General features: G+C 42.2%; 1 protein-coding gene across 1 annotated transcript in view; it reads right to left on the reverse strand.

Moving 5' to 3' along the window:
* Nucleotides 1-25942, reverse strand: part of SELP (selectin P) — a 43509-nt gene extending 17567 nt beyond the window's left edge. Inside the window, exons 1-7 of the mRNA XM_027564752.1 lie at nucleotides 25793-25942; nucleotides 13954-14044; nucleotides 11159-11545; nucleotides 9485-9592; nucleotides 8605-8790; nucleotides 7687-7872; nucleotides 1914-2099 (exon numbers count right to left, since the gene is read on the reverse strand). Coding sequence (XP_027420553.1) covers nucleotides 1914-2099; nucleotides 7687-7872; nucleotides 8605-8790; nucleotides 9485-9592; nucleotides 11159-11545; nucleotides 13954-14044; nucleotides 25793-25795 — 1147 coding nt within the window. The 5' untranslated portion in view covers nucleotides 25796-25942. The remainder of the gene's footprint in view (nucleotides 1-1913; nucleotides 2100-7686; nucleotides 7873-8604; nucleotides 8791-9484; nucleotides 9593-11158; nucleotides 11546-13953; nucleotides 14045-25792) is intronic.
* Between the last annotated feature and the right edge of the window lie 1644 nt (nucleotides 25943-27586).

Below are 27586 nucleotides of genomic sequence, written 5' to 3' on the forward strand. Positions count from 1 at the left end.
TCCCCCATCTCATCCATTTGTCCAAAGACCTGGTATTTTCCACCACTTGAAAAGTCTTTCTGTGTTCAGTGTGGGGGTGAGGAGAAGGGAGAGGAGACAAGTCAAGAAGCCTATGAACCATAAGGACAAATGTGGTGCCATAAGTGTGGTGCCATGAGTCTGTTGGCAGCTCCTTTGTGACTTTGCCTTCTGATAGCTGGGGTGGGAAGGTGGGTGAGGGGGTGTGGCATTGGAAAAGGAAACTGATAACACATTTTGGGGCACATTACAACAGCTAGTAGGTTGCAAGCCTCATGGTACCTTCCTGCCCAGACCACATTTGGGTATTTCACATGATGCTCGCTCAGCAGCAAGAGGAGAAAGTTCAGTCAGAGTAAACAAAGAACTAAAAGCGGAAGGGAACTAGAAGGTCACAGGAAGCCGTGGTGAGTGTCAGCCTCCCTCCTGTGAAACACCCACAGGCAGGCTGGTATGGGGCAATGAACTGTAATCTGTGCCCTGCACAGCCCAAGGCTGTCCGGAAAGGTGCTGTACTCTGGAACGCCCTCAGGGACTCCCGAGTTCTTCCCCACAGTCCTGTGGACTTTGTAGTGCATCCAGGCTTCAGCGTAGCCAGAGTGAGAGCTGAGGGGCCAAGGTCATAATCCTAAACCTGGTCTCTGCAGACCCAGCTCGGAAGGTGGGCTCAGCCCTACCCCCAGGGCTTGCCAGGCTCCCTTGTGTCTGGGGGTAAAGACCATGCAGTTCTGTTGAGTTGGTCAGCCCCTTTGTTCATTCATTTGTTCACTCAGTGTTGCCCTAACTTAATAGTAGTGTGCGTGTGTGTGTGCTTATGTGTGACCTGAATAGCAAGTGGTTTCCTTTTTATTAAAAACACGTATCTGTCTGCTTTTACTCATGTTGAAAGTGGGCACAAAGTGAAAAGCAAAGGCAAACAATGCAGAATTGTCTAGTATTTTACCTATCTGATTTTATTATTAAGCTTATATATGCCTCATAAAAATACTAATTGTGTGGAGGGGAAAGTGGGAAAACATTGGAGGAATTTATACAATAAGGGAGAAACATAACCAGTGTCTACTTTAGGGTGGGATATTTTGGGGACAGTATGTAAGATTTTTTTGTTTATTTTTCTAGAGCTTTTATAAATACAAATGTTATCTTTTAAAGGTAGGGTTTGCCATAAATATAAGTAAATAATTGGGTAGAAAAAGGAATGGGGAGTATAAAAAGTATACATCTATCTTTCAATTTCCAAACCCAGATGATCAGAACCAGTTCTATTTCACTCAATAACTGGCTTTATTTTATATCAAGTGAAATGCAGATATAGATGACTCTAGTGAATAGGTACTTTTTTTCTTCTGAGAATCCTGTGACTTTGCATATGTAGATTAGTTTCTTTCTGTTTTCATCACTCTTCACTTTTACTCTAAGCGGGTTTCTCCAATCTTATTTGCAGCCGGGCACCTGTAAATGCTGCCCCTCCCATTCTCCTATTAAACCCATGCGTTACCTGCCATCCCACCACTATACTCTGTGTTTCCTAGGACTGAAGTGCCAGATTAGTCTTGGAACAACATCCTGGGACTATCTTTTCCCCTGGCCTTGTTTCCAGAGACTATCTTTAGCGAAGTGAGAACAGTGAACCTACTCCATGGTAGGGGCCTTCAGCCCACTCCCCTGTCCTGCTGTTGGACATCCCGTCGCTTGTGGTATCTGCCAGCTGCTCAAGGCCTCTGCACATGGGATCCCCATGTGACCTGATAATCAGGGCTTCCTTATGATAGTGTTTATTCATTTTCTAGTCCATTTCAAGCTTCTGTCTCCTAGACAGTCACCACCTTTTAAATACAGCTTTTTGAAATAACTCTACAATTTGTTTCCAAGACACTGGAAAGAGTTCATCCTACCTTGGCATTCTGGAAAAGGAGCATCCCAGTTCCCCGTATCCAGGCATTGCAGCACACTTGCTCCCACCAGGAATGAACCTTCATCGCAGGTGAAGCTACAGGTCGACTGGTACCTAAAGTCGCCAAAGGGATGCGAGCAGTTCACCCGGGCCTTAGTTGAGGTCGGAAGATCCTGGCACTGCAATGCTAAGGAGGGAGGAAGCAGGGAGTGAGGAAGGAGTAATACACAAGTACTCATTGATTCCCACCCCTTAACTCTTTCTAATGCCAGCAAGAGGGATCTCTGAATTGGGCGTGTTTAACCAGGAGGATGAGAAAAGTATCATATGGTCACAATGCCAGTTGAATGACTTAATGAGGAAATGCTGAGTCGTTGTTAAGCATTTGATAATATGCATCCATAGTTTTAAAAATATCGTAATTTTGGACCCAAGAATTGATGCTAAGTATGTAATAAGATGCATATCAAAAATCAGTTTGGAGAAATTTTATATCATTTGTGAGAGCAAAGTACTGAAAACAAACATAAATACCACTAAATGTTTATCATTTACCATAAGTGAAAGTCACTCAGTCATGTCCGACTCTTTGTGACCCTATGAACTATACAGTCCATGGAATTCTCCAGACCAGAATACTGGAGTGGGTAGCCTTTCCCTTCTCCAGGGGATCTTCCCAACCCAGGGATCAAACCCAGGTCTCCCGCATTGCAGGTGGATTCTTTACCAGCTAAGCCACCAGAGAAGCCCTTTTTTATCATATGTGAGAGCAAAATATTGAAAACAAACATAACTGCCACTAATTAGAGGCTGAAAATTAACTATGGTAGAGCCATGAAAGGAATATGATCTATTGTGCCTTGAAAAGATATGAGAGGTGTCTCAAAGTACAATGTTAGGTGAAAAAGCAGAATATAAATTATATGTACACTATGATCTCAGTCATATGAAGTATATGGCTTTAAATGGAGAGAACACCTGTATTTTATATATAAGTCTTTTCTCATCTTTAAAATGGGAGCAATACTTTTAATGACCTCATGGAGTTAGACTAAAATGTTCAATAAATATTATATATTGCTATTATTACTAATAGTAGTAGCAGCATCCAGCAGTATATCAATAGTAGTCATAGTCTTAAAATCATTATAGCTATGCATCAGATGCTGACCTAGCCTGTCAGAGTGGAGAACGCTAGGAAGGCCTATCAAGGGAGTTACTGAAAACATGTATCTGGATGCTTAAGAGAATAAGCCAGTTTTCTATTACCTGCCTGCAGACAAGACTGGCTCCAGTGACCCCTTAAGAACCTCTCCCTTTTAAGCATGTCGCAGTGCTCTCTGTGCCTTTGTCTCTCAGACAATAGATCCCATTCCCCTCCCTAAGCCTCCCCATAACGGTACTGATCTAGTCCTCTACTGCCTCACTTTTTTTTTTTTTTTTCCATTTTTTAACTGTAGTAAAATACATATTGCATAAAGCCTATCTTTTACCAGTGAACCATTTCTAAGTGTACAGTCCAGTGGTATTAAGTATATTCATAGTTTTGTGCAACCATCAACACCATCCATCTCCAAAACATTCTTCATCTCCCACTGAAACTCTGTATTCATTGAACAGTAACTACCTACACCCACTCCCTCCAGTCCCCAGCAACAACCATTTTAATACTTTTTGTCTCATTGATTTTGACTACTCTAAGTACCTCCCATATGTGGAATCATTGAGTACTTGTCTTTTGGTGACTGGCTTACTACCCTCAGCTAAATGTCCTTGAATTCATCCACGTTGTAGCATATGTCAGAAAAGCGAAAGTGTTAGTCACTCAGCGTGTCTGACTCTTTGCAACCCCATGGACTGCAGCCCGCCAGGCTCCTCTGTCCATGAGATTCTCCAGGCAAGAATTCTGGAGTGGGCTGCCATTCCCTTCTCCAGGGCATCCCTATCCAAGGATTGAACCTGAGTCTCCTGCATTGCAGGCAGATTCTTTACCATCTAAACTACCAGGGAAACCAGAGTCTCCTCCCGTTTTAAGGCTGAATAATATTCCATTGTATGGATACATCACATTTTTCCTCATCGGTTCATCTGTGTGGGACACTTGGGTTTCTTCCATATTTTAACTATTATGAACAGTGCTGCTATGAACATGGATGTATACATCTCTCTTCGAGACCCTGCTTTCAAACCACTGCCTCATTTTAAAATCAGGGTATACTTTGACCCAGGAGATTAACATAAACTGCTTGGGATCTCACATAAGATGCTATTAATAGTATTTCACTTCTGGGACATAAATTCTGTGTGGAGTTCCCCCTTGTAAAAGAAAATAATCCTAGTGGCTTCCCTATTTTGTTCTTCAAGAGCAAAATATTGAGAACAGGAGCTATCTAAAGGAGATGATTTTGTAATATCAGATCAGAGACATATGATTTACAAAGTAATGTTATTATCATTATTTTACCTACATTTATGAAGCTCATGCAGTTTTAAGCTTGCATTTACACACTTTAATCCACAACCACTAGTGAGGTGGGTAGGTAAGGCAAATATTAGTACCTTTACTTTGCAGGTGACACTGAGTTTCAGGGAGACCAAGAGCTTGTTGTCAGGACAGGACAGAACTGGACTAAGTCTTGTCATTCCTCTTGCACTGTACCATGCTGTTCCTCATGTGTCATTGCTCTATCTCAACCCCCTGTCCTTCATGCTAACTCACCACATCTGTGTCAGTCAGTGTAGCTCTCACCTTGCATTTCAGGATGCTGTAATGAACATGTCCCTAGGACTGCCTTCACACACTACTTCATCCTGAGTGCCCAGCGCAAAGGGTCTGGCACAGGATAGATTCTCAGTGAACGTTTGAGCAATAACTGAATGACAGAACTAAATGTAGATGCTGATGCCTCTAATAAGCCGAAAGGCACGGAAGCAACATTATGATGTCACAGTATACTTTGACAGACTGGGGCTGGCGCTGTCCACTCTTCCATATCAGCACATCGAACGGTGTCAGCTCCTCTCACTGTGAAACCCTCAGCACAATGAAAGCTACAGCTGGTGTTGTACTGAAATGCTCTCAAAGACGGGGAGCAATCCATGCTTCCATGGACAGGACTCTCCAGGGGCTCACAGGCAATGGCTAAATGGAAATAGTGATTGTCAGACACTGGGTGGTGGAAGGGCTCAATTCCTTTGCAGAAGAGCCCCTCAAGAGATCATGCATCTTTTTGACTCACATTGTCAGTATATTCAGAACCCCAAATTGTCCTTTTTCCAAATGGGGAATCTTCCTGGAGCACCTTCCCTTCCTCTCCCCTTCTTTGCCTGGATTTCTCACCTGCCCTTCAAGTCTCAGCTTACACTACACTTTGCTTAAGAAACCTTCCCTGCCCATCCCAGCTCAGGGTAGAACCCCTTCCAGCATGCTCCCACAGCCCCTGTGCTTGAGCTGTTCATGCCGTATTATAACTCTGCCCCTTAGACTGCAGTCTCTTTGTGGCTGATGTCAGTCATCCAGAATTGTATCTGAGAGCCTGGCAGTGTTTGAGACATTGAAGGTACTCTTTAAATATTCATTGAAAATATTTGTGAAAATTGGATCTGTACAGAGGAGATATAGCCAGACTGAACTTTTAAGGAAAAAACGAAAACAACATAGCTTATTGTTGACACTCTAATACCCAGCCCAATAAAAGGATTCTAAATGAGCCTTGTTTCTGGAACACAGGATGTCATCCTAAACAGGCTTCGGTTGCCAAGTGAGTGTGCAGCCCAAGGTCAGTTCCTGAGCATAATTAAGCCCCAAGTGACCTCAGTTCTGAAAAAGGCTGATTTCCTCATGCTCTTCCTTGACAAAGCATTTCATCTCCAGAATATTCCTGGAGTTTTTCAGAATACAAAGACTGCACACAGTGACCTTAGACCTCTAGGTTTTACAGAATCAGGGTATTTAAGTTCCAAAGATCCTCTAGCATTTCTCTCTAAATTTGCAGATTAAAAGTGAGGTTTAGAAATTTTAAGTGACATCCCTAAGGTCTCACATGTAGACAGTAATAGAGCTGGGCTTATAATTCAGGTCTTCCAGGAATTCACTTATCCAATATTTAATTTCTTGCTATGCTATTCCCCATTTTTGCTTGATAAGATGCAATTGGTGTGAGGTGTGAGGCAGTTGCACAGAACGCAGTTTTGTGGTATTAGATACCTGCCTCGGATTGTATCACAGCCTCTCTTTGATCCTTTGTCACAGTGTTCCTTTGATCCTTTGTCAAAGACTGCCACCAAGGACTGTGATGAGCAATCTGTCTGTGTGTCCTGATAGCCACTGTTCTGACTCTGTCTGAAGTATAGCAAGGACACTGACCCACTGCTTCTAGACACCGGTGAGGCAGACAGGGAAAAAAGAGGTAGAAACAAAGGTTCTCTGCGAGGTACTTTATACATACTATTTAATTGTATACTTTTTATATGCTTCATCCTTATTAAAGCTCCTTGAAATTCATAGTTCATTTCACAGAAGCTCCTTGCAATTCATAGCTCATTTTACAGAAGAGAAAACCATCCCTCCTGGGGGCTGAACAACCCATTTCAGGATCAGAGCCTGGAAAAGATCATACTGATATTAAAAGCCCTTGGTCTTCCCCACTGTGTCAAGACTCCTTGCCTAAATAGACAGCATGAACTTATACTACCCAGTGGACTGCGGGCTATTGGTGAAAAAATCCTACCCTTGAAGGCTGGCAAGGGTGGGGTTCCCCAGCCAGGGCCAAGGCAGCACTTTGTCCTTGCCCCTCACTCGATGGCAAGGTTTGCATTCAAATTTGCAGCTAGAGCCACTGCAAGGGAAACAAGGGGATGGACACAGTCCAGGATTCCCTTGGTAGGGGCTTCCAGGAACTCACACTGCATAGCTGGCCAGAATCAACAAGGCCATAGAGAAAGGTACTGAGGAAGGAGAAGAACCATGCTCACAGCTGGGAGAGCAATGGTGAAACCACCTCTGGAAATCTAAGTGGAGCTAGGAATCTGTAAGGGTCAGGAGATCCTAATGACGTTTGTCCAGACTTGTAGAACCAAGCTTCGGGAGGACCTAAATCTCTTTAAAATAAAAGTTTCTTTCAAGACTCCTTTATCAAATGTCCTCTATCCCCTTTACTGCTAGAAACCTCTCTTGGTAGGTTTTCTAGAATCTACTTACAGATGGAGATGTCACCATTCCATCTTAGGTGAAATTTATGAATGAGGTCATTCTGAAATTACTTGAGGGCAGTGAGTTTTGGGGAGAGGAGGACTTCTAAATTTTGTTTACAGTCAATAGTAAAATCAGCCTCTTGTTCTTCTAGAGCCTGACACTCCTTTCCTATCCCAGATGAACCCAATCTAGCTCTGTGTGTGTGTGTGTGTGTGTGTGTGTGTGTGTGCATGTGTTAGTCGCTCAGTCATGTTGCTTGACATGACTGAATTGCTTGACTCTTTGCGACGCCATGGACTGTAGCCCGCCAGGTTCCTCTTTCCATGAAATTTTCTAGGCAAGAATACTGGAGTGGGTAGCTTCTCCCTTCTCCAGGGGATCTTCCAAACCCAGGGATCAAACCCGGGTCTCCTGCACTGCAAGTGGATTCTTTACTATCTGAGCCACCAGGGAAGCCCCCAGTCTAGCTGAGTGGTAGGTAAAAGGAGAGTCAAGTTGTGATTCAGGGTGGTTTCATCTGTGCTCCCAGCAAGAACCAGACGCAGTGGACATTATACATCCCCAACCTCCTGGAACTCACCTTTACACACCGGAGTTGGGGCTGTCCACACCCCCAAGGCTGTGCAGTGCACTACCTCTGGCCCAACTAATTCGAATCCCTCTTCGCAGCTGAAGCTGCAGCTGGACTGGTGCTGGAATGCTTCCGCGGACTGGACACAGCTCATGCTTCCTTGCTCCGGAGACTTCAGAGCCGGGCACTGGACAGCTAAAAACAACCACAGAGCAATAGCATGAGGCCTGGTGTCATGCCCAGCACCTTAGAAACCTTAGGATGCTGCAACAGCTGTGTGTGTGTGTCTGTGTGTCTGTGTGCATGCACTCAGTTATGTCCAACTCTTTGTGACCCCATGGATGCTCCTCTGTCCAAGGAATTTTCCAGGCAAGAATACTGGAGCAGGATGCCATTTCCTATGCCAAGAGACCTTCCCAACCCAGGGGTCGAAACTGTTGTGTCTTTTTCATCTTCCGCATTGGCAGGCAGGTTCTTTAACCACAGTACCACCTGGGAAGCCAGCAATAGGTGCTACATCTTCCCAAAGCATTAGGTAAGGTGCTGAACTTGGTTGGTAAAATGGTACTTTCAGTAGCTGTTCGGAAAGACCCAAACATCCTTGCTTTGTTTCCTTTTTAAAGAAGCAAGGTGAAATTCTCAAATTAATAATACCCAACCCCCGAGTCATTATCGCACTCTGTTCACTTTGCAATGAACAAAGGGAGAGGGACCTTTTTGTAATGCTTTTGCATGAGGATCAAGAATTAAACTCCCTCACTCCTCAGATGAAAATGAAAACTAGTGTTACTCTGGTTGATGGGCAGTAGTAATAAGCACAATGTCCCATTTAGTGTAGATCTTCTTGGTTTTCAAATGGAGAAAGCCTCTTGTCCCCTCTGAAATTCTAGTTGTCAATGAGAATGGAAAAGAATTGGGTGTACATACCTACACACTGTGGGGGTGAATTCGTCCAGATTCCAGAAGCCAAACACTCCAGCTCACTGGGTCCGTTCAGCGCATAGCCTTCAGCACAGTGGAAGCTGCAGTGTGAGTTGAAAGAGAAGTTTCCAAGAGGGTGGCTGCAGTTCATGTGCACATGTTGAGGAAGATCAAACTCGCCGCACTCTCTGACTGTAAGGACAAAATATTGATTTCTTTCTTTGCACACTGAAAAAAAATGTCAGGTTTGCTAAAAGCTGAAACTGTTTGTATAACCCATCTGAATCAATCTCCCTGGGCTTCTAACCTAACCTGTTCATCTTTACTCTGTTCCTTTGTATTGATTTGTTTTGTTTGTTTAGTCGCTCAGTCATGTTCTACTCTTTTGCAACCCCATGAACTATATTCTGCCAGGCTCCTCTGTTCATGGAATTTTCCAGGCAAGAATACTGGAGTGGGCTGCCATTTCCTTCCTGACCCAGGGATTGAACCCACATCTCCTGCATTGGCAGGTGGATTCTTTACCACTGAGCCACCTGGGAAGCTCTTGTATTGGTTGCATCCTGGGAAATGATCATACTTTCACTGGTGTTTATTTCCAGCAAACAAAATTAGCCTGAAAGAGTTCTCTTTGTTTTACTGCCCTTACATTTTCCCTTTTAAATTTTGAAATTTTAGGAGGACGTGTTCACTCTAAAAATAAAGTGGTTCAACCCTGAGTGTGTGATTGGCCAGTTTGAGTGGGGCAGACTGACAGATGGTAAAGAGAGGACCTAGGACTAGCCTGTACCCTCTGGAGAGCCTCCAACATGACGATTTGCTTCCTGGCATCACCTCTAGCACAAGACCATGGACCACGTTGCTATCAACAAAATAGCTGGCTCACCATATTCACACTCCGGTCCATAGAATCCAGGGTAACAGGAGCAGGTGTAGTTCCCAATGGTCTCAATGCACTCTCCTTGCTTGCTGCAGGACATGTCCTGGCAGGAGGCTGCATGGATACAGAAGGGTCAGAATCACAGGCATTCTTAAGAGGTACAAAGAAAAGCTGGTTTCTTATTCCAAGTCTTAGCCCCACTTGAGTAACCTCGAGCTAGCCAGACAACAGAAAACCACAGTGTCCCCTGGAGAGCCAGCCTGTTCCCTGTGAAGTGTGCCGTAGGAGCCTGCTGGAGCATTGCTTGGCTTCTATTTTTAAAATTTTTGATTAGAGGATAGTTGCTTTACAATGTTGTGTTGGTTTCTGCCATACAGCAGTGTGAATGAGCCATACGTATACATGTGTCCCCTCCCTCCTGAGCCTCCCTCCCATGCCCCACCACCCCACCCCATCCCACTCCTCTAGGTTGTTATAGAGCACTGGGCTGAGCTCCCTGTGTTATACAGCAACTTCCCACCAGCTATCTATTTTACATATGGTAATGTATATGTTTCAGTGCTACTCTCTCAATTTGTGCCCCCCCACCCCCACTGTATCCACAAGTCTGCGTCTCTATTCCTGCCCTTACTGGTTCATCAGTACTGCCTGACTTCTGTTTTAGGCTGTATTTAATGTGGCCTAAAGAGGGGTTGCCATCTGGGGACACAGAGGGACAAATGGAGCTACCAGTACATGGGTAGTCAGAGAAGCTCCTCTGTGTGGTACAAAATAGGCTGTGGCTCTTAACCAATCACATTCATAAAGTTGTATTATTATGGAAGCTCCTATGACAGATATCACAGCATGGAGGTTAGGAACTAGATGAGGGGTGGCAGGGGTCACACTTACATAATCACCCCCTTCTATTATGTGACCTCAAGCAAGTTCCTTCTTTGAGTCCAACCTGTCTGAAGTTAGGGCCAAAGCCTTTCCACTTTTTGCCTGTGTTAAGTCTATGCCCAGGACCACATGGCAGAGGAGTTGAATGAGATGTTTAAGACCTACTCATGATCAAAGACAAATGACCTTGTAGGGAGCTGTGTCATAGGTCTGAATATATGAGATTTAGGTGGTACAGAGCATGACTGGCCTGCCAGGCCCTCCTCCCTAAGTCTATGCCACTTGGATGACAGAATAGAGAAGGACAGAGTTTCCTTCCTGCAAGAGACTCTTTGAGGGCGTAGGCACTGCGCACCTGTGGTGGATTCGTATTAGAAACGATACTACAAAAGCAATGAGTGTCTGTGTTGATGAGGTCATAGCTGTCTCCTAGAGACAAGGCCAAATTCTCTCTCAAACTATACATTCTCTTATTCTAGGGCCCAGTGATACTGAAAAGCTATGGACATAAATTTTAGGACACCAAAACTTCCTGAGCATCTATTTTGGCCATTATAAATTATAAGGGTGGACTGAATGATATTAAAATTTCCTTCTGGCTTCAAAAGGCCAGTTTTTTCTAATCCTGATCTTATATTCTTCAAGATGCTCAATAATGCTGCTTGACTGACAGTTCACTCTTTGTTTCCATGTCCCTGACTTTGAGACTCAATGTTATTGACTCAGGGGCTATATTAATGAACCAGGGAAAGCATTTTTTTAAAAAACAGGTAGATTTTAGAGTCGAGAAGCCCCTACCTCTATAGCAGAGTGCTCGCTTTCTTTTCCAGCAGGGCTCATCATTCCACTTGCCAGGGGCTGACAGACTCTTGATGTAGATCTCCACACAGTCCTGGTTGTTCCTCTTGTTGTTAGGCTCATTGTCAGCCCAGTTCTCAGCCTCCTCAGTGAGAGTCTTGTTGGTTCCCACCCAGGTCCATTTATTGTTGATCTTTCGAATACCAATCCAGTAGTAAGAGTTGTAGTAAGGTATGGTCTCGTTGAGATAAGCAATCTCGTTTTTATTCTGGATGGCCACTAAATCCGTGTAGTACTTCTGACAGAATGCCCGGGAATAATTCCATGAATATGTTTTATTGCTGTAGTGGTAGGTCCATGCTGATACTTCTTTCTGGTTTATTACCTCTAAGTAAAGGAGAGTGAGGATCAAGTTAGCATCCCTAATGAGAAAGAGGTTGTGAGCATAAGTTATTTCTGTATAGTCAGACAAGTCTGACTAGAAGAGAAATACCAAAAGCATGATTCTTTTATGTCTAATCTAGTTGTTTTTAGGAAAAAGAATGGTTTCCGTCTTTTAGTTAAAAGTATTGATACACTTTAAGTCAGAATAAGAAAATGTGCTCTTCTAGACTTGTGAACACAGTGGGGGAAGGAGAGGGTGGGACGAATTGAGAGAGTAACATTGAAACGTATTCATTTGTATGTGTAAAATAGATTGCTAGTGAAGTTTCTGTATAACACAGGGAGTTCAGCTCAGTGCTCTCTGATGATGTAGAGGGGTGGGAGTGGATGGGTGGTAAGGAGGTTCAAGCCAGGGGAGGATATATGTATATTTATAGCTGATTCAGCGGAGAAGGCAATGGCACCCCACTCCAGTACTCTTGCCTGGGAAATCCTATGGACGGAGGAGCCTGGTAGGCTGCAGTCCATGGGGTCGCTAAGAGTCGGACCTGACTGAGTGACTTCACTTTCACTTTTCACTTTTCATGCATTGGAGAAGGAAATGGCAACCCACTCCAGTGTTCTTGCCTGGAGAATCCCCGGGACGGCAGAGCCTGGTGGGCTGCTGTCTATGGGGTTGCACAGAGTTGGACATGACTGAAGCGACTTAGCAGCAGCAGCAGCAGCACATTGTTGAATGGCAGAAACCAATAGAGCATTGTAAAGCAACTATCCTCCAATTAAAAATAAATTTTAAAAAAAGAATAAGAAAGTGTCCTCTCCTAAGGATCTTTGGTATTAATATTAAAGATTTGGAATCACTAAGTACCGGCATTGAAAGGGATCTTAGGGGCCTTCTAACCTTCTCCTTTTAGAAATGGAGGAGATGTTAAATACTTTGCCCAAGCCCAAATTAAAGTGAAAGTGAAGTCACTCAGTCATGTCCAACTCTTCGCAACCCCATGGACTGTAGCCTACCAGACTCCTCCATCCATGGGATTTTCCAGGCAAGAGTACTGGAGTTGGGTGCCATTTAAATGACATGTCAAATGTCCTGATGGCTGCCTCATTATCTACAGGTACTACCTCTTCACGTGGAAAATAAGATGCTTTATGATCTGGAGCCTACCTGCTAGTCCAGCCTCATCATCCACCATATTTACTTTTCTTTAGCAAAACCAGAAGTCACCCACTTCCATGCCTTTGCACATGCTCTTCCTTCTCCTCTGGCTCCCCTTTTCTGCTTAGGCTTGGTAAACTGTTCCTCCACCTACTTTCCATGACTGCTCCAGGGGGGCTTGGTGTTCCTTCTTCCAGGCACCCTGTCTCTATCTGCACCTCCCTTACTGCCAGGTGTTGCAACATTGTTTGTATGACATGGGCCACACCTGCTAGATTGTGAATCCTAATGGGGGTCTCTTTTTACCTCTGGATTCTTAACACCAAGCAAAGAGCTTGTCACTAATCAGGCATTCCCTGCATACTTGTTGAGTAAAAGCACCAGGTTTGTGCCAGAGGCTCATCGTATCTCCTGGGTTGCAATCTTACACTCATCCCACTACTCCAGGCTGTTTCCCTTTGATAAATTACTCTACTTCCTCCATCTCTGCTTACTCACTTGTTAAAATAGCACTTAAAACAGGCCTTTAAAAGGAATGTTTATGAAATCAAATGAAATAAAGAATGTGCCCTTCAAAAGTATAAAGGGCATTAGGACACAAAGTAGTGTTAACCTAGCCAGTGGGAGCTCACCCCCACCAGAAGAGGCCAGTTCCCAAGTGAAGAGGTGCAATCAGGCCTGGAAATGGCTCTTTTTCCTGTTTATGAGGCCTTGCTCCTAATCAACCCTTTCCTCAGCTACCCACATGAGAGTCGGTTCTGTTTGCCTTCCCTCATAGGCACCTCTATGGCATTGTTTCGCTATAAGACTTTATTCTGATATCACCAGGGCTAGATTCTGATTTGCATAGAATTTTGCCTTCAGAATCCCCTTCTTCAGTAATAAAATTAAAACTTTTATAACTGCATTGGTTTAAAGATGAACATATTAGTATTGCACATGAAAACATTTTCTTTGGCCTATAAGAAAATAATTTCTAAAGAAATTACAGCATTTTTGCGGCTCTCTAAAGGTAATGCAGGCCTGTGTCTATTGAGTCTAATGCATAAATTGGCCCTAGGTGTATTTTTGTATGTTTTCCCTGAAGCCTTTTCTACCAATATGGTGGTTTTGGGTGTATTTCCCCCCGTCCAGGAATCTGGGCTTGGACAGTTTTCCCATGCCTCACAACTGGCTACCATCTTAACTTTGCCCATTTGGAGAAGTTACCCTCATCTCTGAGGACCAAGTGAAAGGTTAGCATAAGGTTTACCGAAGATCAGGACACTGAAGCAAAGGAGTTGGACAGTTCTGAAGACCGCTCTCTGAAATCTCCAGTTCCAGATGGCTTTTGGGCAGCTGGCCTGAAACAAGAAAACTGCCTTTTAGTGTCCATGTGCAATCAATGTGGCCAACCACTTCTACTTAGTAATCATGGTCTTGAGTGACCTGTCTGTTTCCATTAGGGGGTGGCTCAAGCCTTCTGCTCTATTTTTATTTCTCGCTACTCTGCTTAAGTCCTCCCCTAGGTGAACATTGCATCAAGGCTTAGAACAGACTTAATTTCTTCATTCATTCAACAAATATTTATTGAGTAACAACTTGGTTCCACTAGTATTTTCTTTTATGATACATTTTGTAGCATTATGTTAAAAATGCTATCATTATTATTATGCAATAATCTCCCTTTAAAAACTGGTATGCCACACTCAAGAATAATAGGAAGTCTCACAAAACCTCCCTGATCCACGCAGTTGTCTGGCCTGTACTTTGACGCACAGAACATCAATTAGTCATGCTGCACTATGCCATCTATTCTGTATTATTGATCTATGTTTTCTTCCTTTACTATTTTAATATATGTCTATAATATTATTCAATGCTTAATGCATGTATGTAGACATATATAATTTTTATTAATAAATGAATAATAAACTATTTGCCTTGAATCTATAGCAAGGATGACTTCTCATAAGCTCCCTTATGTTGGGATTTCATCAAATCTATTAACATGTTTAAAGTGTTTTTGGCTGTGTGGATCACAACAAACTGTGGGAAATTCTTAAAAAGATGTGAATACCAGACCACCTGACCTGCCTCCTGAGAAATCTGTATGCAGGTCAAGAAGTAACAGTTAGAACCAGACATGGAACAACAGACTGGTTCCAAATAGAGAAAGGGGAATGTTAAGGCTGTATATTGTCACCCTGCTTATTTAACTTATATATAAAGTACATCACACAAAATGCCAGGCTGGATGAAGCACAGGCTGGAATCAAGATTGCTGGGGGAAATGTCAATAACCACACATATGCAGATGATACCACCCTTATAGCAGAAAGCAAAGAAGAACTAAAGAGTCTCTTGATGAAAGTAAAAGAAGAGAGTGAAAAAGTTGGTTTAAAACTCAACATTCAGAAAACTAAGATCATGGCATCTGGTCCCATCACTTCATGGGAAATAGATGGGGAAACAGTGGAAACAAGTGACAGACTTTATTTTGGGGGGCTCCAAAATCACTGAAGATGGTGACTGAAGCTATGAAATTAAAAGATGCTTGCTCCTTGGAAGAAAAGCTATGACCAACCTAGACAGCATATTAAAAAGCAGAGACATTACTTTACCAGCAAAGGTCCACCTAGTCAAAGCTATGGTTTTTCCATACTTTCCATCCAGTAGTCATGTATGGATGTAAGAGTTGGATCATAAAGAAAGCTGAGCACCAAAGAATTGATGCTTTTGAACTGTGATGTTCAAGAAGACTCTTGAGAGTCCCTTGGACTACAAGGAGATCCAATCAGTCCATCCTAAAGGAGATCAGTCCTGAATATTCATTGGAAGGACTGATGCTGAAGCTGAAACTCCAATACTTTGGCCACCTGATGCAAAGAACCGACTCACTTGAAAAGACTCTGATGCTGGGAAAGATTGAAGACAGGAGGAGAAGACGACAGAGGATGGGATGGCTGGATGGCATCACTGATGCAATGGACATGAGTTTAAGTGAACTCCAGGAGTTGGTGATGGACAGGGAAGCCTGGCATGCTGCAGTCCATGGGGTCGCAAAGAGTTGGACATAGCTGACTGACTGAACTGAATGAACTGAACTGAAAGTGTTTTTAGACAAATAAGTTCTGGAGATGCTCACCCAGCATCCTCATGTTACACATGAGAATACTGATGGTTGGTAGAGTTGAAAGCAACACATTGAAAATGACAGAAGAAGAGCCCAACTTTGAAACAAGAACTTTTGCCACTCTGCTTTTTTACTTTTCTAAATCTCCAGGTTTTCAAACCCACCCTGCATTGCTGTTGTAGATGATGGAATATGTGACATGCCCGAGCCTAGTTTCCACATCTGTGCTCATCCAGAGCCACCCCAGCAAAACCGCAAACATAAAAATCATGTATTTGTTTTCTACTGAAGCTTTGTTGCTCTTCCAGCCAGATCACTACCTGAAACCCTTCCTAGATAGAAATTCTCAATTGCCACAGTTGGGCTCCAGAGATGGATGATATAGGGTCTATGGGGGTAAGTGGTGGTTGTGGTGGTAGCGTGTGTGTGTGTGTGTGTGTGTGTGTGTGTGCGCGCACAGTGTATATGTACTGTTGACTCCAGACAGACCAGATAGTGTGGGGCATGTAACACAAATCAGTGCAAATCTTCCAGACAGTGGAGTTATCTTTGTATAAGAAGCCTGGCACTTTTCTATCTAGATTTTCTGAATATTGGCTTTGATAAGCAGGCATGTTTTGTGTTCTTACTAGAATGCTAATCAACTGGCCGCTGCAGGACCTATTATCAAACATTGAGAGTATCATAATGTTATGATTTATGGTGCTGTTTCTTTGCATAGGAAGTATGGCGATAATCCCTTTGCTGCTGCTGCTGCTAAGTTGCTTCAGTTGTGTCTGACTCTGTGCGACCCCATAGATGGCAGCCCACCAGGCTCCGCCATCCCTGGGATTCTCCAGGCAAGAACACTGGAGTGGGTTGCCATTTCCTTCTCCAATGCATGAGAGTGAAAAGTGAAAGGGAAGTCGCTCAGTCGTGTCCAACTCTTAGCGACCCCATGGACTGCAGCCTACCAGGCTCCTCTGTCCAGGGGATTTTCCAGGCAAGAGTACTGGAGTGGGGTGCCATTGCCTTCTCCAGATAATCCCCTTAGTAGGAACTTAATCCCACGGAGTTCTCTGTGGATTATATTGTATCACCAGTTATTGTTATACCACTTTCAATTCAGTACCCAACGAGTGTCATGCCACGTGCTATAGCAGCAATCTTCAAACCAGAATGAGCCTGGCTTCCCAAGGAGTACATAAGCAGGGAGAATTTAATTAAATCTCTGTTCAGATTCCCAACTTTATCTTCAACATGTACACTTCCCTAAAACCAATCTGCCTACAAATGTATTTACTTCTTCCATTTACAAAAGAAATCACACCTTTTGTAACCTAACTCTTATTAATCATTAGGCCTGGTCTCTGTATGTAAAAAACATCTGGTATGCCAAACAGAAACCACCCAAGGTATTGGTGTAGATCTGACAACTTGAATGCTTCAAATGATAGTGAAACAAATCCTTTTCATGTCAAGGAGTTTTCCATTTCTCTCTTTTCATTAACTTGATTGTGACATGAAACTTGGAAGGAGTTCAAAGAATTGAGAGACATCATTATAAGAAGCTTCCATTTCCATTTACTTATTCAAATGAATAAAGGTCCTTAATGTTTAATAAAATCCTTACAAAATGAAATATAGGAATAGAATTGATGGTGAACTTGTTTGATTACATCAATAAATAATATTCACACAAGGTTACGTGGATAGGGAAAAAGCCCCTCTCCTTATATAGAGATGTGTCTTCAATACCATTTTAAATATGGAAGTTTAAGTTACTTATTAAAACTTACAGTATTGTTTATGCTATTTTTAAATTGTGTACTAAAAGTAATTGTCATGCTAACTCGATCAAAAAGGAAAACATTTAACACAGATTTATGATTTCATAAAATTGAATCTTTTACATTTCAACTTAATTATATTTTTATTTATATAAAAATATATGATATAGTTATCAATAAAATAAGCTTAAAATGTATTAGGTTAAAATTCTGTACAGGAAATGAAACAGAAATAGGTATTAAAGAAGAGACAACAAAAAAGAAAAAATATTAACTTCCCTATTATTAGGAACTAGTTTTTTTTTTTTTTTTTTTTTAAGTGTTATCAGATCACGGTGGTATTTTATTCCATTGGATAAACTCTAGGAAATGATGTAACATTTATTGTGAAAGGCCAATTTTTAGAATTCACTGGAAATTCCGTCTTTTATTTTAAAACTTATGATTAAAAATTTAGCTCTCCACTTAGAAGGGTTCAAGAGGTTATATAATTTTCCAGGATTTTGATGGGGGGCAAGGACAGAAGGAAAAATATTGCTGGTGAACAGCACAGTAATGTAGCTAATGAGATTCAATATTTGCCTTTGAATCTGCTGGCTTTCTCCCAGGTAGACCAGAGGATCGTAGTGTTTATCATCTAGGGGGTGGTCTTCCTGTGCCCTGAGAAAGTGGTTTTCTTCCTGTGGAGAGTATTTCTACAGGTTTCTCTGGCTTTGGGGCCAGCTCAAGGAAGAGTGTTGGAATAGTGAGCCAGTGAGGTTCCTACCCCCATCTGCATTTCCAAGTCCACCCACTGTCCCAGCAGAACCATTTTATGTCTTAAGTTGTTTGCGTAAACTTTTCAATATGGTTTGGTTTAGCAAAATAGGGACAGAGAGAGAGAAAGAGAGTGTGTGCTGGTTTTAAACTTTCTAAGATTTTAGAGGACTGGCAATTGCTTCTGTTAAGACACAAGACCTGAGAAAGGAAAATGCAAGTCATTGTGTGTCTCCTGCTTTAATCTGACCATCCTTTTCTGTTTTCTAAAATCACGATTATACCAAGAATCACCTCTCATTCTATAAGAGCGGCAGGAGACTGTAAAGATGACTACCAAGTCAATTAAGCATTTCTCCAGCATTCTATAGCAGGTCTGGGACTACCGTCACTGCCTACCACTGAGACTCAGTGAGTTCAGATGACCTGCCGATGCTTGCTCACTGGAATGTATGTTGGCTTAGCACAGTGATTCTTTTTTTCCTCCTAAATTTAATTTTTATTTTATCTTGGAATATAGTTGATATATAATATTGTGTTAGTTTCAAGTGTACAGCAAAGTGATTCAATTATGGATATACATATATCCCTTCTTTTGCAGATTCTTTTCCCATATAGGTCATTACGGAGTACTGAGTAGAGTTCCCTGCGCTATACAATAGGTCTTTGTTGGTTATCCTTTTTATATGTATAAAGCACAGTGATTCTTATTCTCACAGAACTCATGAACTCCTTTGAAAGTCTGATAAAAGCCATAATCAGGATTCTTTTTTAAAAATTGCGCACTTAAAATTTTTCGGACAATTTCAGAAGGCTCATGGACTCCGAGAGCAAATCTCTATGTTAACTGTAAGACGGCTCCTTGACTCATTGGCAACTGACAAGCATTTGGTGTGTGGGTGTGGAAGATTAATGATGCTTAAAAGCCTTCCTTTCAGCAATAATTTTCCTCTGAAACTTCCTTGGGGTGAGGAAGCGTTCTCACATTTGTCCCTACTTTCATTGTTACCGTTAGGACAAGGCAGCACTAGATCTAGGATGGTGAAGAGTTAAGGGCTCTGTCTTGGTGTCTGTGACTAAACAAGCGCTGAAACACCAGGAAATACCTCCTGAGGAGAAGCCGTGTGCTCTGTTCATTTTTATTTTAATATTCTTTGGCAGCCTACATCAAACCGGAAGTCACTGGGAAGGAGTCTGAGACAGGGTTATTGGAATAACATCCTGTGCCTGTGTAAACCTTCATGAAAGCTGCTTTCCACTGTGCTTGTCTTTAATTTTACTTTCCAAAAAGTTAAAAGTGAGTGTGGGGTGAAGAGAGAGGCAGAGACAAAGTAGAAGGGGCAGGAAGTGTTTCTTTCCCCTCGACCTTTGCATAGAGCTTTTAGATCCCAGTAGTAATCCCATGTCTGCCAGCATGCCAGGTGGCTGACAAAGTTGGCAGGAAAGGCACCACAGAAAGGTGATTCTGTTCTCCTGCCTATGTTGTAGACCACAGCCTTGCACTTTAGAGGCAGAACCTTCAGTGTCTCTCCCTAGACCCCCTGTCTTCTGCTTAGGTCCTGTCTGATTCTTCTCCTTCCCCTACATTTCAGTTTTATTAATTTCCTTGCCTCCTTTTTCTTCCTCCTAGTCCCACCAGCCTCCAAAATTGCTCCTGCAGACTTCACCACTGACATCCCAGTGACCAAACCTGATGCAGTCTTTCAATCTTTATCTACTTTGACCATTCTGTAGCAATAAATATTACTACTTCCTTTTGCTTAAAATGCTTCCCTGGTTCTTCTCTTGCTTCTATTCTGACATCTTGAGGGATTGATCTCAGTCTTTTCCTGAATCCACATCAACTCTGCCTTCACTTGCAGAGACAGAGATTAACCTGGGCTCCTGCCTCCAGGACCCTCTTCTCATCAATCTTCTGCTTTCCTGAGGCCTCCTTATGGTCATCTGCATGTCAGTGGCTCTCCATCAGCATCTCCACCCCTGACTTTCCTCCTGAGCATGAAGTCTGCAATCCAAATGCAGAAGAAACCTATTTGCATTCAGCTGGAGGGAGCATCTGGCAGAGCCATCTTAGGACAAGGGCTATGACTTACATCTGAACCCCAGCCATAGTAGAGAACAGATGCTTACTGCCTAATAAATGTGTTACAGAGGGCCTCCCTGGTGGCTCAGTGGTAAAGAATCTGCCTGCCAATTCAGGGATTGAACATAAGTTCAATCCCTGGTCTAGGAAGATCCCACATGCCACGGAGCAACTAAACCTGTGTGCTGCAACTATCGAGCCTGTGCTCTAGAGCCTGGGAACCACGACAAGGTGAGTCACCACAATGAGAACCTGTGCACTGCAGCAAAGAGTAGCCCGCTCTCCCCCACCTGCTCTCTGCAACTAGAGAAAAACCTGCACAACAACGAAGACCCAGCACAACCATAAATAAATAAATAAATTGATATTAAAAGTATGTTACAGATGAATAAATGAACAAATAAGTGAAAAATAGCAAGGGGATGACTGAAAGTAAAATGGAAGCATGCTGAATGGAAAAACGTTGGGAAAACGTGATAATTAGAATTATCTACAATAGGGTTACAGCAGTGATTGTATCAAATTTATAAGTGTATTGTATGGAAGGTGGGAGGGAGGTTCAAGAGAGAGGGGACATATGTACACCTATTGGCTAATTCATATTGATATATGGCAGAAATCAAACCAATATTGGAAAGAAGTCCTCCTTCAATTAAAAAAAAAAAGTGTGGTGAGAGAGAGTATAAAAAGGCTGTACAAAAAATATGTTCTAGGCACTTTGTCTCATTCTCTTGGAGTGTGAGAGAAACAAGGGCATGATGGCTCATGTCCCATGTGAGAGAACAGAGGAGCAGGACTCACTCACTGAACTCGATGTGGGTGGCTTTGGGGCCAGGTCAAGGAGGTATGTTGGGACAGTGGCCAGTGGAGGAGAGGTAGAGAAATCAGGACCTACCATAGCTAGTGTGTCTCAAGAAAGCCTGGAGAAGCATCAGATAGCAGCAGCTCTTAGAAGAGGGAGAGGAGACGGCAAATTCCATGTAAATTTCTGGAGTGGGTGTGTCCCTTTGAAAGGCTCCCGCACCGAACAGGGCTCATATAAAGTATGCATGTTCTTATTATTAACAGTATCCCTGACCCAAGCCCCACAACCTACTTGCCCACAAAGATCCTCAAGTCCTCCATCAAGTAGGAACGGGGAAGGAAGACCAAGGATCCTTTCACATCAATCTGCCATCAAACCCCATGGACTTTACCTTCTGATGAGATACCTGGCCATTCTCCAGATTTCCATTTTACTGCTGCTGCACTAATTCAGACATTATCACTTCTTTCCCGGACCAAAGCATCTTCCCCTTGATCTTTTCTTCTCAAGTTTACCCATCTCCAGTTCTTTATCTCTAATGCCATCAGAATATTCCTAACACAAAATCTGATCATATTGCTTTACTACTTAAAGTCCATCAGCTGTTTCTATTCCCTGAATAATACATACTAACTTCTTAAGATGACACTTTGAGGCTCTTCAAGATGAGGCTTCTTCTTATTTATCTAGTCTCATCTCCTGCCATTACTCCTCAATTACCCCTCTCCTCCGCCACAATTCTACCATGCATTTATAACAAGACATCTTGTACTTTTCAGAATACACTGTATGTTCCCTATGTTCTTTTTATGCCCAGAGCACCCTCTCCCTCTGTGGGTGCCTAGCTCTAGTAGAGCAGGAATTTCCTCCTTAAAGGAGCCTTCCCCATACTAACCTCTTCCTCCCCACACCAAGATAGGCATGTCCTTGTATTGCCTGTGTTCTTTCCCACTACTTATTTCAATAACTATCGATTTATTAAGTGCCTACAATGTGTTGGGTACTGTTCCAGGCAATGGCATTAAAATGATTAAAAAGATACAGTTCCTGTCCTCATGAAATGTACATTCTATGGAAGACAGACAATGAAGCAAACACCAACACATATACAACAGTACTGAACAAGTAAACATAAAAATCAGAAGCTAGTGATAAGGGGTAGTTAGAGAATTAAAGCCAGGTTATGTGATAGAGTGACGGGGTAGTGATAATAGACAGGAGGGAGGTCAGGGAAGACCTCTCTAAAAAGGTGACATTTAGACTGAGAGCAGAATGACCAAAAGAAAGCAGAGAGAAACAGGAGGAAGAGCATTAAAGATAGAAGGAAATGCTAATACAAAGGCTTTAAAGTGGAAGGAAAGTTTGGCGTGTTCAAAGGACAGGAAGAAAGCAGTGCAGCTGGAATGGAATGAACAAGGGGAAGCAAAGGATGAGATGATGCTGGGGACAGATCACTTTGGGCTTTGGCAACCAAAACAAGGAGATGAAATGTTTGTTCTAAGTGCAAGTCAAGTGGGGCAGCAAGCAGATTTTAAGAGAGGGAGTGATGTAGTCTGATTGCTGCTGAAAATTGGGAAGTCCTGGGGGTTAGTTGAAAAGGAGTTGGTTCATGGCCAAATGGTGTGAGTCAGAAATACTGGTTGCAGAAGGAATCCAAGTGCCAGGGTTTTGAACAGAGAAGCATCCTGAATAGATGATGTTCCTGTCTCTCTCTTTTTAAAAATTTGTGGTAATAATCTGTAGACTTTCAAATTCAAAATGTAATAAGTCTGTGCTCAGTCTCTGAGTCACGTTTGACTCTTTGTGACCCCATGGACTTCAGCCCACCAGGCTCCTCTGTCCCTGGGATTTCCCAGGATTTCCATGGGATTTCCCTTCTCCAGCAAGTCTACAGGTGATTTTAAACAAATTATTTCTCTTCAACATTTATTTACATGTATTTCTAGCATACTGCTAGGTACATGGAGGGGTACCAAATGAATATTTGCAAATTTTGGGTATTATAATATCTACAGAATCAGTTTGTTTTGTCTTAGAAATTTCCTATGGGAAGGAAAGAAAATTAAAGAGGGTCAATAGGAATGCAAAGGCGGTAGGAAGATGTGAGAGTCATTGAGGAGATAGAATTATGAAACTTCTTGGTGGCAGAGTCGAGATTTTCTAGGTAGTACAGCTGATCATATAGTTTCCCTTAAGTTTCTGGGTGGTGGTGGTAATATAGCATAGCTTTTAGTGGCCCAGCCTAAAGGCAGAAAATGAAACAGTGAAACAAAGAAATCTAAAAACCAAATAACCAATAGAAATAAAGACAGGAAGGAACCCAGGACATCAAAACTAAGAATCAAAGCATATGTATATATTTAAATCAGACTCCTGATCACCATTATATAGGGTAAAATATTAATATTAAAAATAAAGTAGCATACTTAAAAGATTTTAAGTCATCTGGACCATCACTGAACTATATCTCTAAAATACAAAAGATTCATTTTGTGTATTTGACTTTATAAAATTTCTATTTTGCTTTTCAATCAGAGAAATGAATTACTTAGAAGACAATGTAATAAATGCCATTTATGAAACACCATATGCTACCCTTTAGGGTCAGGTCTAGTGTCTTTTCCCAAGGCTGCCTGTTGAATAGTAGGTCACTTTGATTTTGGGGGGTTTGATTAATAAGTTTCCACTTACAAAATTCTGAAGCTGAACTTTCTAAGACCTAGCAGCCAGCCCAGGAGAATGTGAACCATTTAATTATGTTTTGAAAAATAGCTAATGAAAGGAAGAGTAAGAACTAGAATTAACAGACCTAAAATGGTTAAAGGGCATAGACGAAAGTGAACCCAGACCTCCTCTTTAGCCCACTGATACCCTAACGCTGGCATAATTTAACTGTTAGTTCCCCATTTAGAGCTCCCACATTCTGAGATCCATCTGGTTGAAAACGCACCAGCTGATAAACCTTAATATGTTTCCTCATGTCCTAGGGTTAATTGAAACCATTCTGAACTTGAAGTTGAATTTACATGCAGAGCTTGGGGTTCCCAAATCCCAAGAGACAAATGTGCTCTAGGGCAAAGGAAGAGGTCTTGTCTTTGGAACATTTAAAACAATTCCAGGACTGGAGTTCTTAGCACTTCACTGCAGAGTCCCAGCCTAGTTCCAAGAAGCCAATGGAGAAACTTTTGAGCTTAAAACGCAGGAGGTGAAAGGGTGGGGTTCTTAGACATGGAAGTCTGGGGACCCCCTGCAGTTCTCCATAAAGCTCAATGTTTATGTGGATGTCTGGCATTTCATCTGGGAAAGGATTTGCACCTTTCTTCAGAATCTCAAAGAACTCCATGATTCAGTCTGTTAACATTCCTCTAAAAGGAGGATCCCAGGGAGAATAGATGGAAGAAAGAAATAACTGTTTATTCATTTAAGTTGACCAATTCAGGAAAAATATGCAAGAGATAAAGAGATAAAAGAAATCTACATTCTTACATCACTGGAGTTCACATTCAGGACAGACTCAAACTCCTTCCTCTTCTTTTCATCATCCTCTTATCCCTATTCAACCCAACCTGGAAAATCCTCACTAAAGTGTTTGAAAATTGTTCTATCGTAAAACAAAGAAATGGGGGTAAAGTGAATATAAGCACTACTTTCTTCTGGTATTCCATAGAAAGGGGCTCAAAAACAGGGACAGTCTGCTTCCTCTCTCGCCACAGACTAAAAGATTTTAGATCCTAGGACTGTATGAGATACACCTCATAAGTCAAGGGTAAAACTGTGTGTTTGTGTCTTATTTAATGAGTTCAAGAATGCCCTTTTCCCTGGATCTTTCCTGGATTTCAGATCCTTCTATTTCTCATAACAATGATTGCTAACATCTACTAACCCACAACTATGTGCCAGGCTCAGACCTACTTGTTTTTCAGCTTATTTAATTCCCAAAGTGATGCTACAAAGTTAAGTACTATTATTCTGTCCATTTTACAGATGAGAAAAGTGAGGCACTAGCAGGACTGAGAGTTGTGGCAGAAACAGAAACTGTGTGGCTAGTCCACATCAGTCCCAGCAGACTCCTAGGGTACAGAGAAAGAAATGGGAGAGCTGGGATGAGAAACCATTTGACTGTAGTCTTATACCAGGGCATTTGCTCAGCCTTGCATTCAACCCAGACAGAAGATCAGTCCTGGAGAAGAGTTGAGGGTTAACCAGAATTTGCTCCAAGAGAGTCCCTGTAAGCGCTGCTAAGAAAGACAGTAGCTGTGGAGCAAGACGACAGAAATTCAGATCCAGACCACATCCAGTCCAACAGTGCACCTTAGGTCAAACACCTAGCCTCTCTGGAAGGCACAGCAGCTTCATTTGTAACATGGGCATAGCAACTCAAAAGGATGCTGGGAAGATCAAAGTGGGCAGCAGGTTTCAAAATTCTTACAAACTCCATGGGGCTACTCAATATAAAAATCCATAACTACTGCTATTCCACATTTTAGGAATCCTTATCTGCCTGCCTCATTCCCAAACCTCTTCCATCCAACCACTTCCCATAGCAAAAAGAAATGATCTTACCATCTCTCTTGTGACACGGCTGGCTTTCTGCTGTCTGTCCGGCACAGACTTCTTATAATCTCGCAGCCACCCCTCAGCTGTCAGGCTGTTTAGAAAAGCACTTCCTATTCACTTTCCTGAAAGTCACCACAGCCCTTCCCACGAAGTTAGAATGTTGATAATATGGGAGCGATGTTGGCAACTTAGAAATAACAGTCACTGAGGAAGGGGGAGGGAGGTGGGGTATAGACTTCCCTGGGAGGTGGTCTGAAGACAGACAGGGGCAAGTGTGAATCACTCCTGGACATTCCAGGGTGGGTAGTGCAGGAATCATACCCACGTTCCCCAGTGGTCAAGTTTCCTTGATATGATCTATGGTAAGTTACTCCAATTTAAGGCCATATATCGGAAAACACACTTGGTCTTAATCATTAATGTAAATTTTCCAGTTACTGTAAAATCTCAGTGAATGTTTTCTATTCCAGCAGCTTTCTGAGCAAAAATAGTTACAAAAAAAAAATTAGGTGGGAAAGGGAAAGCCACTGAGGGTTTTCTGGCATCTGGAGGGATTGTTAGAGTTTTGGAGTGAGATATAAAACAGACATGGGTAATTATTAGAAGGGAACTTCTGCTTCTTAAATTAGAAAAAAAAATGTGAAAATGGTTAGTGTTGGGAAAGTAAAAGTCTGTGTAGCACAGTGGTTAAGACTTGGGCTCTTTGAGTCAACTACCTGAGACCCCTCTTGGCTCCATGTGTGGCTGTCCTCCAGGCAAAAATGCTTAAACTCTCTATGCCTCTTTTTTTTTTTTTTTTTAACTGTGAAATAGAATGGTAATAGAACTTACCTTACAGAGTTGTTATGCGATTAAATGAGTTGATATGTGGAATGCTTGAAACAATAACTAGCCCACAGTTGGCACTCAATGAATATAGGCTATTATTACTTTTCAGATATGCCATCAGGCAGTAAAACCAAGTATCAAGTGTTTAGTGTCAAGTCAGAAAACCATAACTCCAGTTTATCCCTTCGGAATTCAGTTGTGCAGTAGTGGGTGTTATTTTTGATTCACTACATGATTATTACAGCTTGTAAGTAGGCATCTCATGGACTGATTGAAAGTGGAATAAAATGGAAAAATCTGGAAGTCCAAAGATAAAGATGATTTAAGGACCTTGGAGCTGCATTTGAACTTAGGAGTTTGGAATGAAGAGGAAAGGATTAACACATGGTAGAAATAGAAAGCCTAGTAAAGGAGGCAGTGATGGAGGGATGGAAGCAGGGGAACAAGGGATGTTGAGAGATAGGAAAGCACAGGGATCTTTGAGCAGCGTGATGCAAGGGTTCAGAGCCAGACTGCCTGGCTCCATCACCGACAATCTGTGTGACCTGTGGAGGTATTTTCCTCCTGTGACTCAGTTCCCTCAACTATACTAACAAATAAGGATAAGTCACCAGTCATCATCACCACGTGGAATTGTTTGGACAGTTAAATGGATTTACACTTGAAGTGCTCAAAACAATACCTGGCACAGTGCAAGTGCAGTGGATGCGTTCACTTTTTTTTTTTTTTCCTAAGACTTGCCTTGCCTTCCTCCTATTCTTATTTTTACACTCTAGACTCTCTTTTTGACATTGCTTCATTTAAAAACATTTCTCAGATGAATATGAGGGAAGGCACTAGATAAACTCTAGGTTCTATCAACAATATGTTTTAAGTGGGATAATGTTAAATTGTAAGGAGTGTGAGGGAAGTAGAAAAGAATTCCAAGGAATAGGAATGAAAGGAAAATACCATTGACTGTTTAAAAGCTGT

Source organism: Bos indicus x Bos taurus, chromosome 16 (assembly GCF_003369695.1).
Source record: "Bos indicus x Bos taurus breed Angus x Brahman F1 hybrid chromosome 16, Bos_hybrid_MaternalHap_v2.0, whole genome shotgun sequence".
In the NCBI taxonomy this organism is placed as follows: Eukaryota; Metazoa; Chordata; class Mammalia; order Artiodactyla; family Bovidae; genus Bos; species Bos indicus x Bos taurus.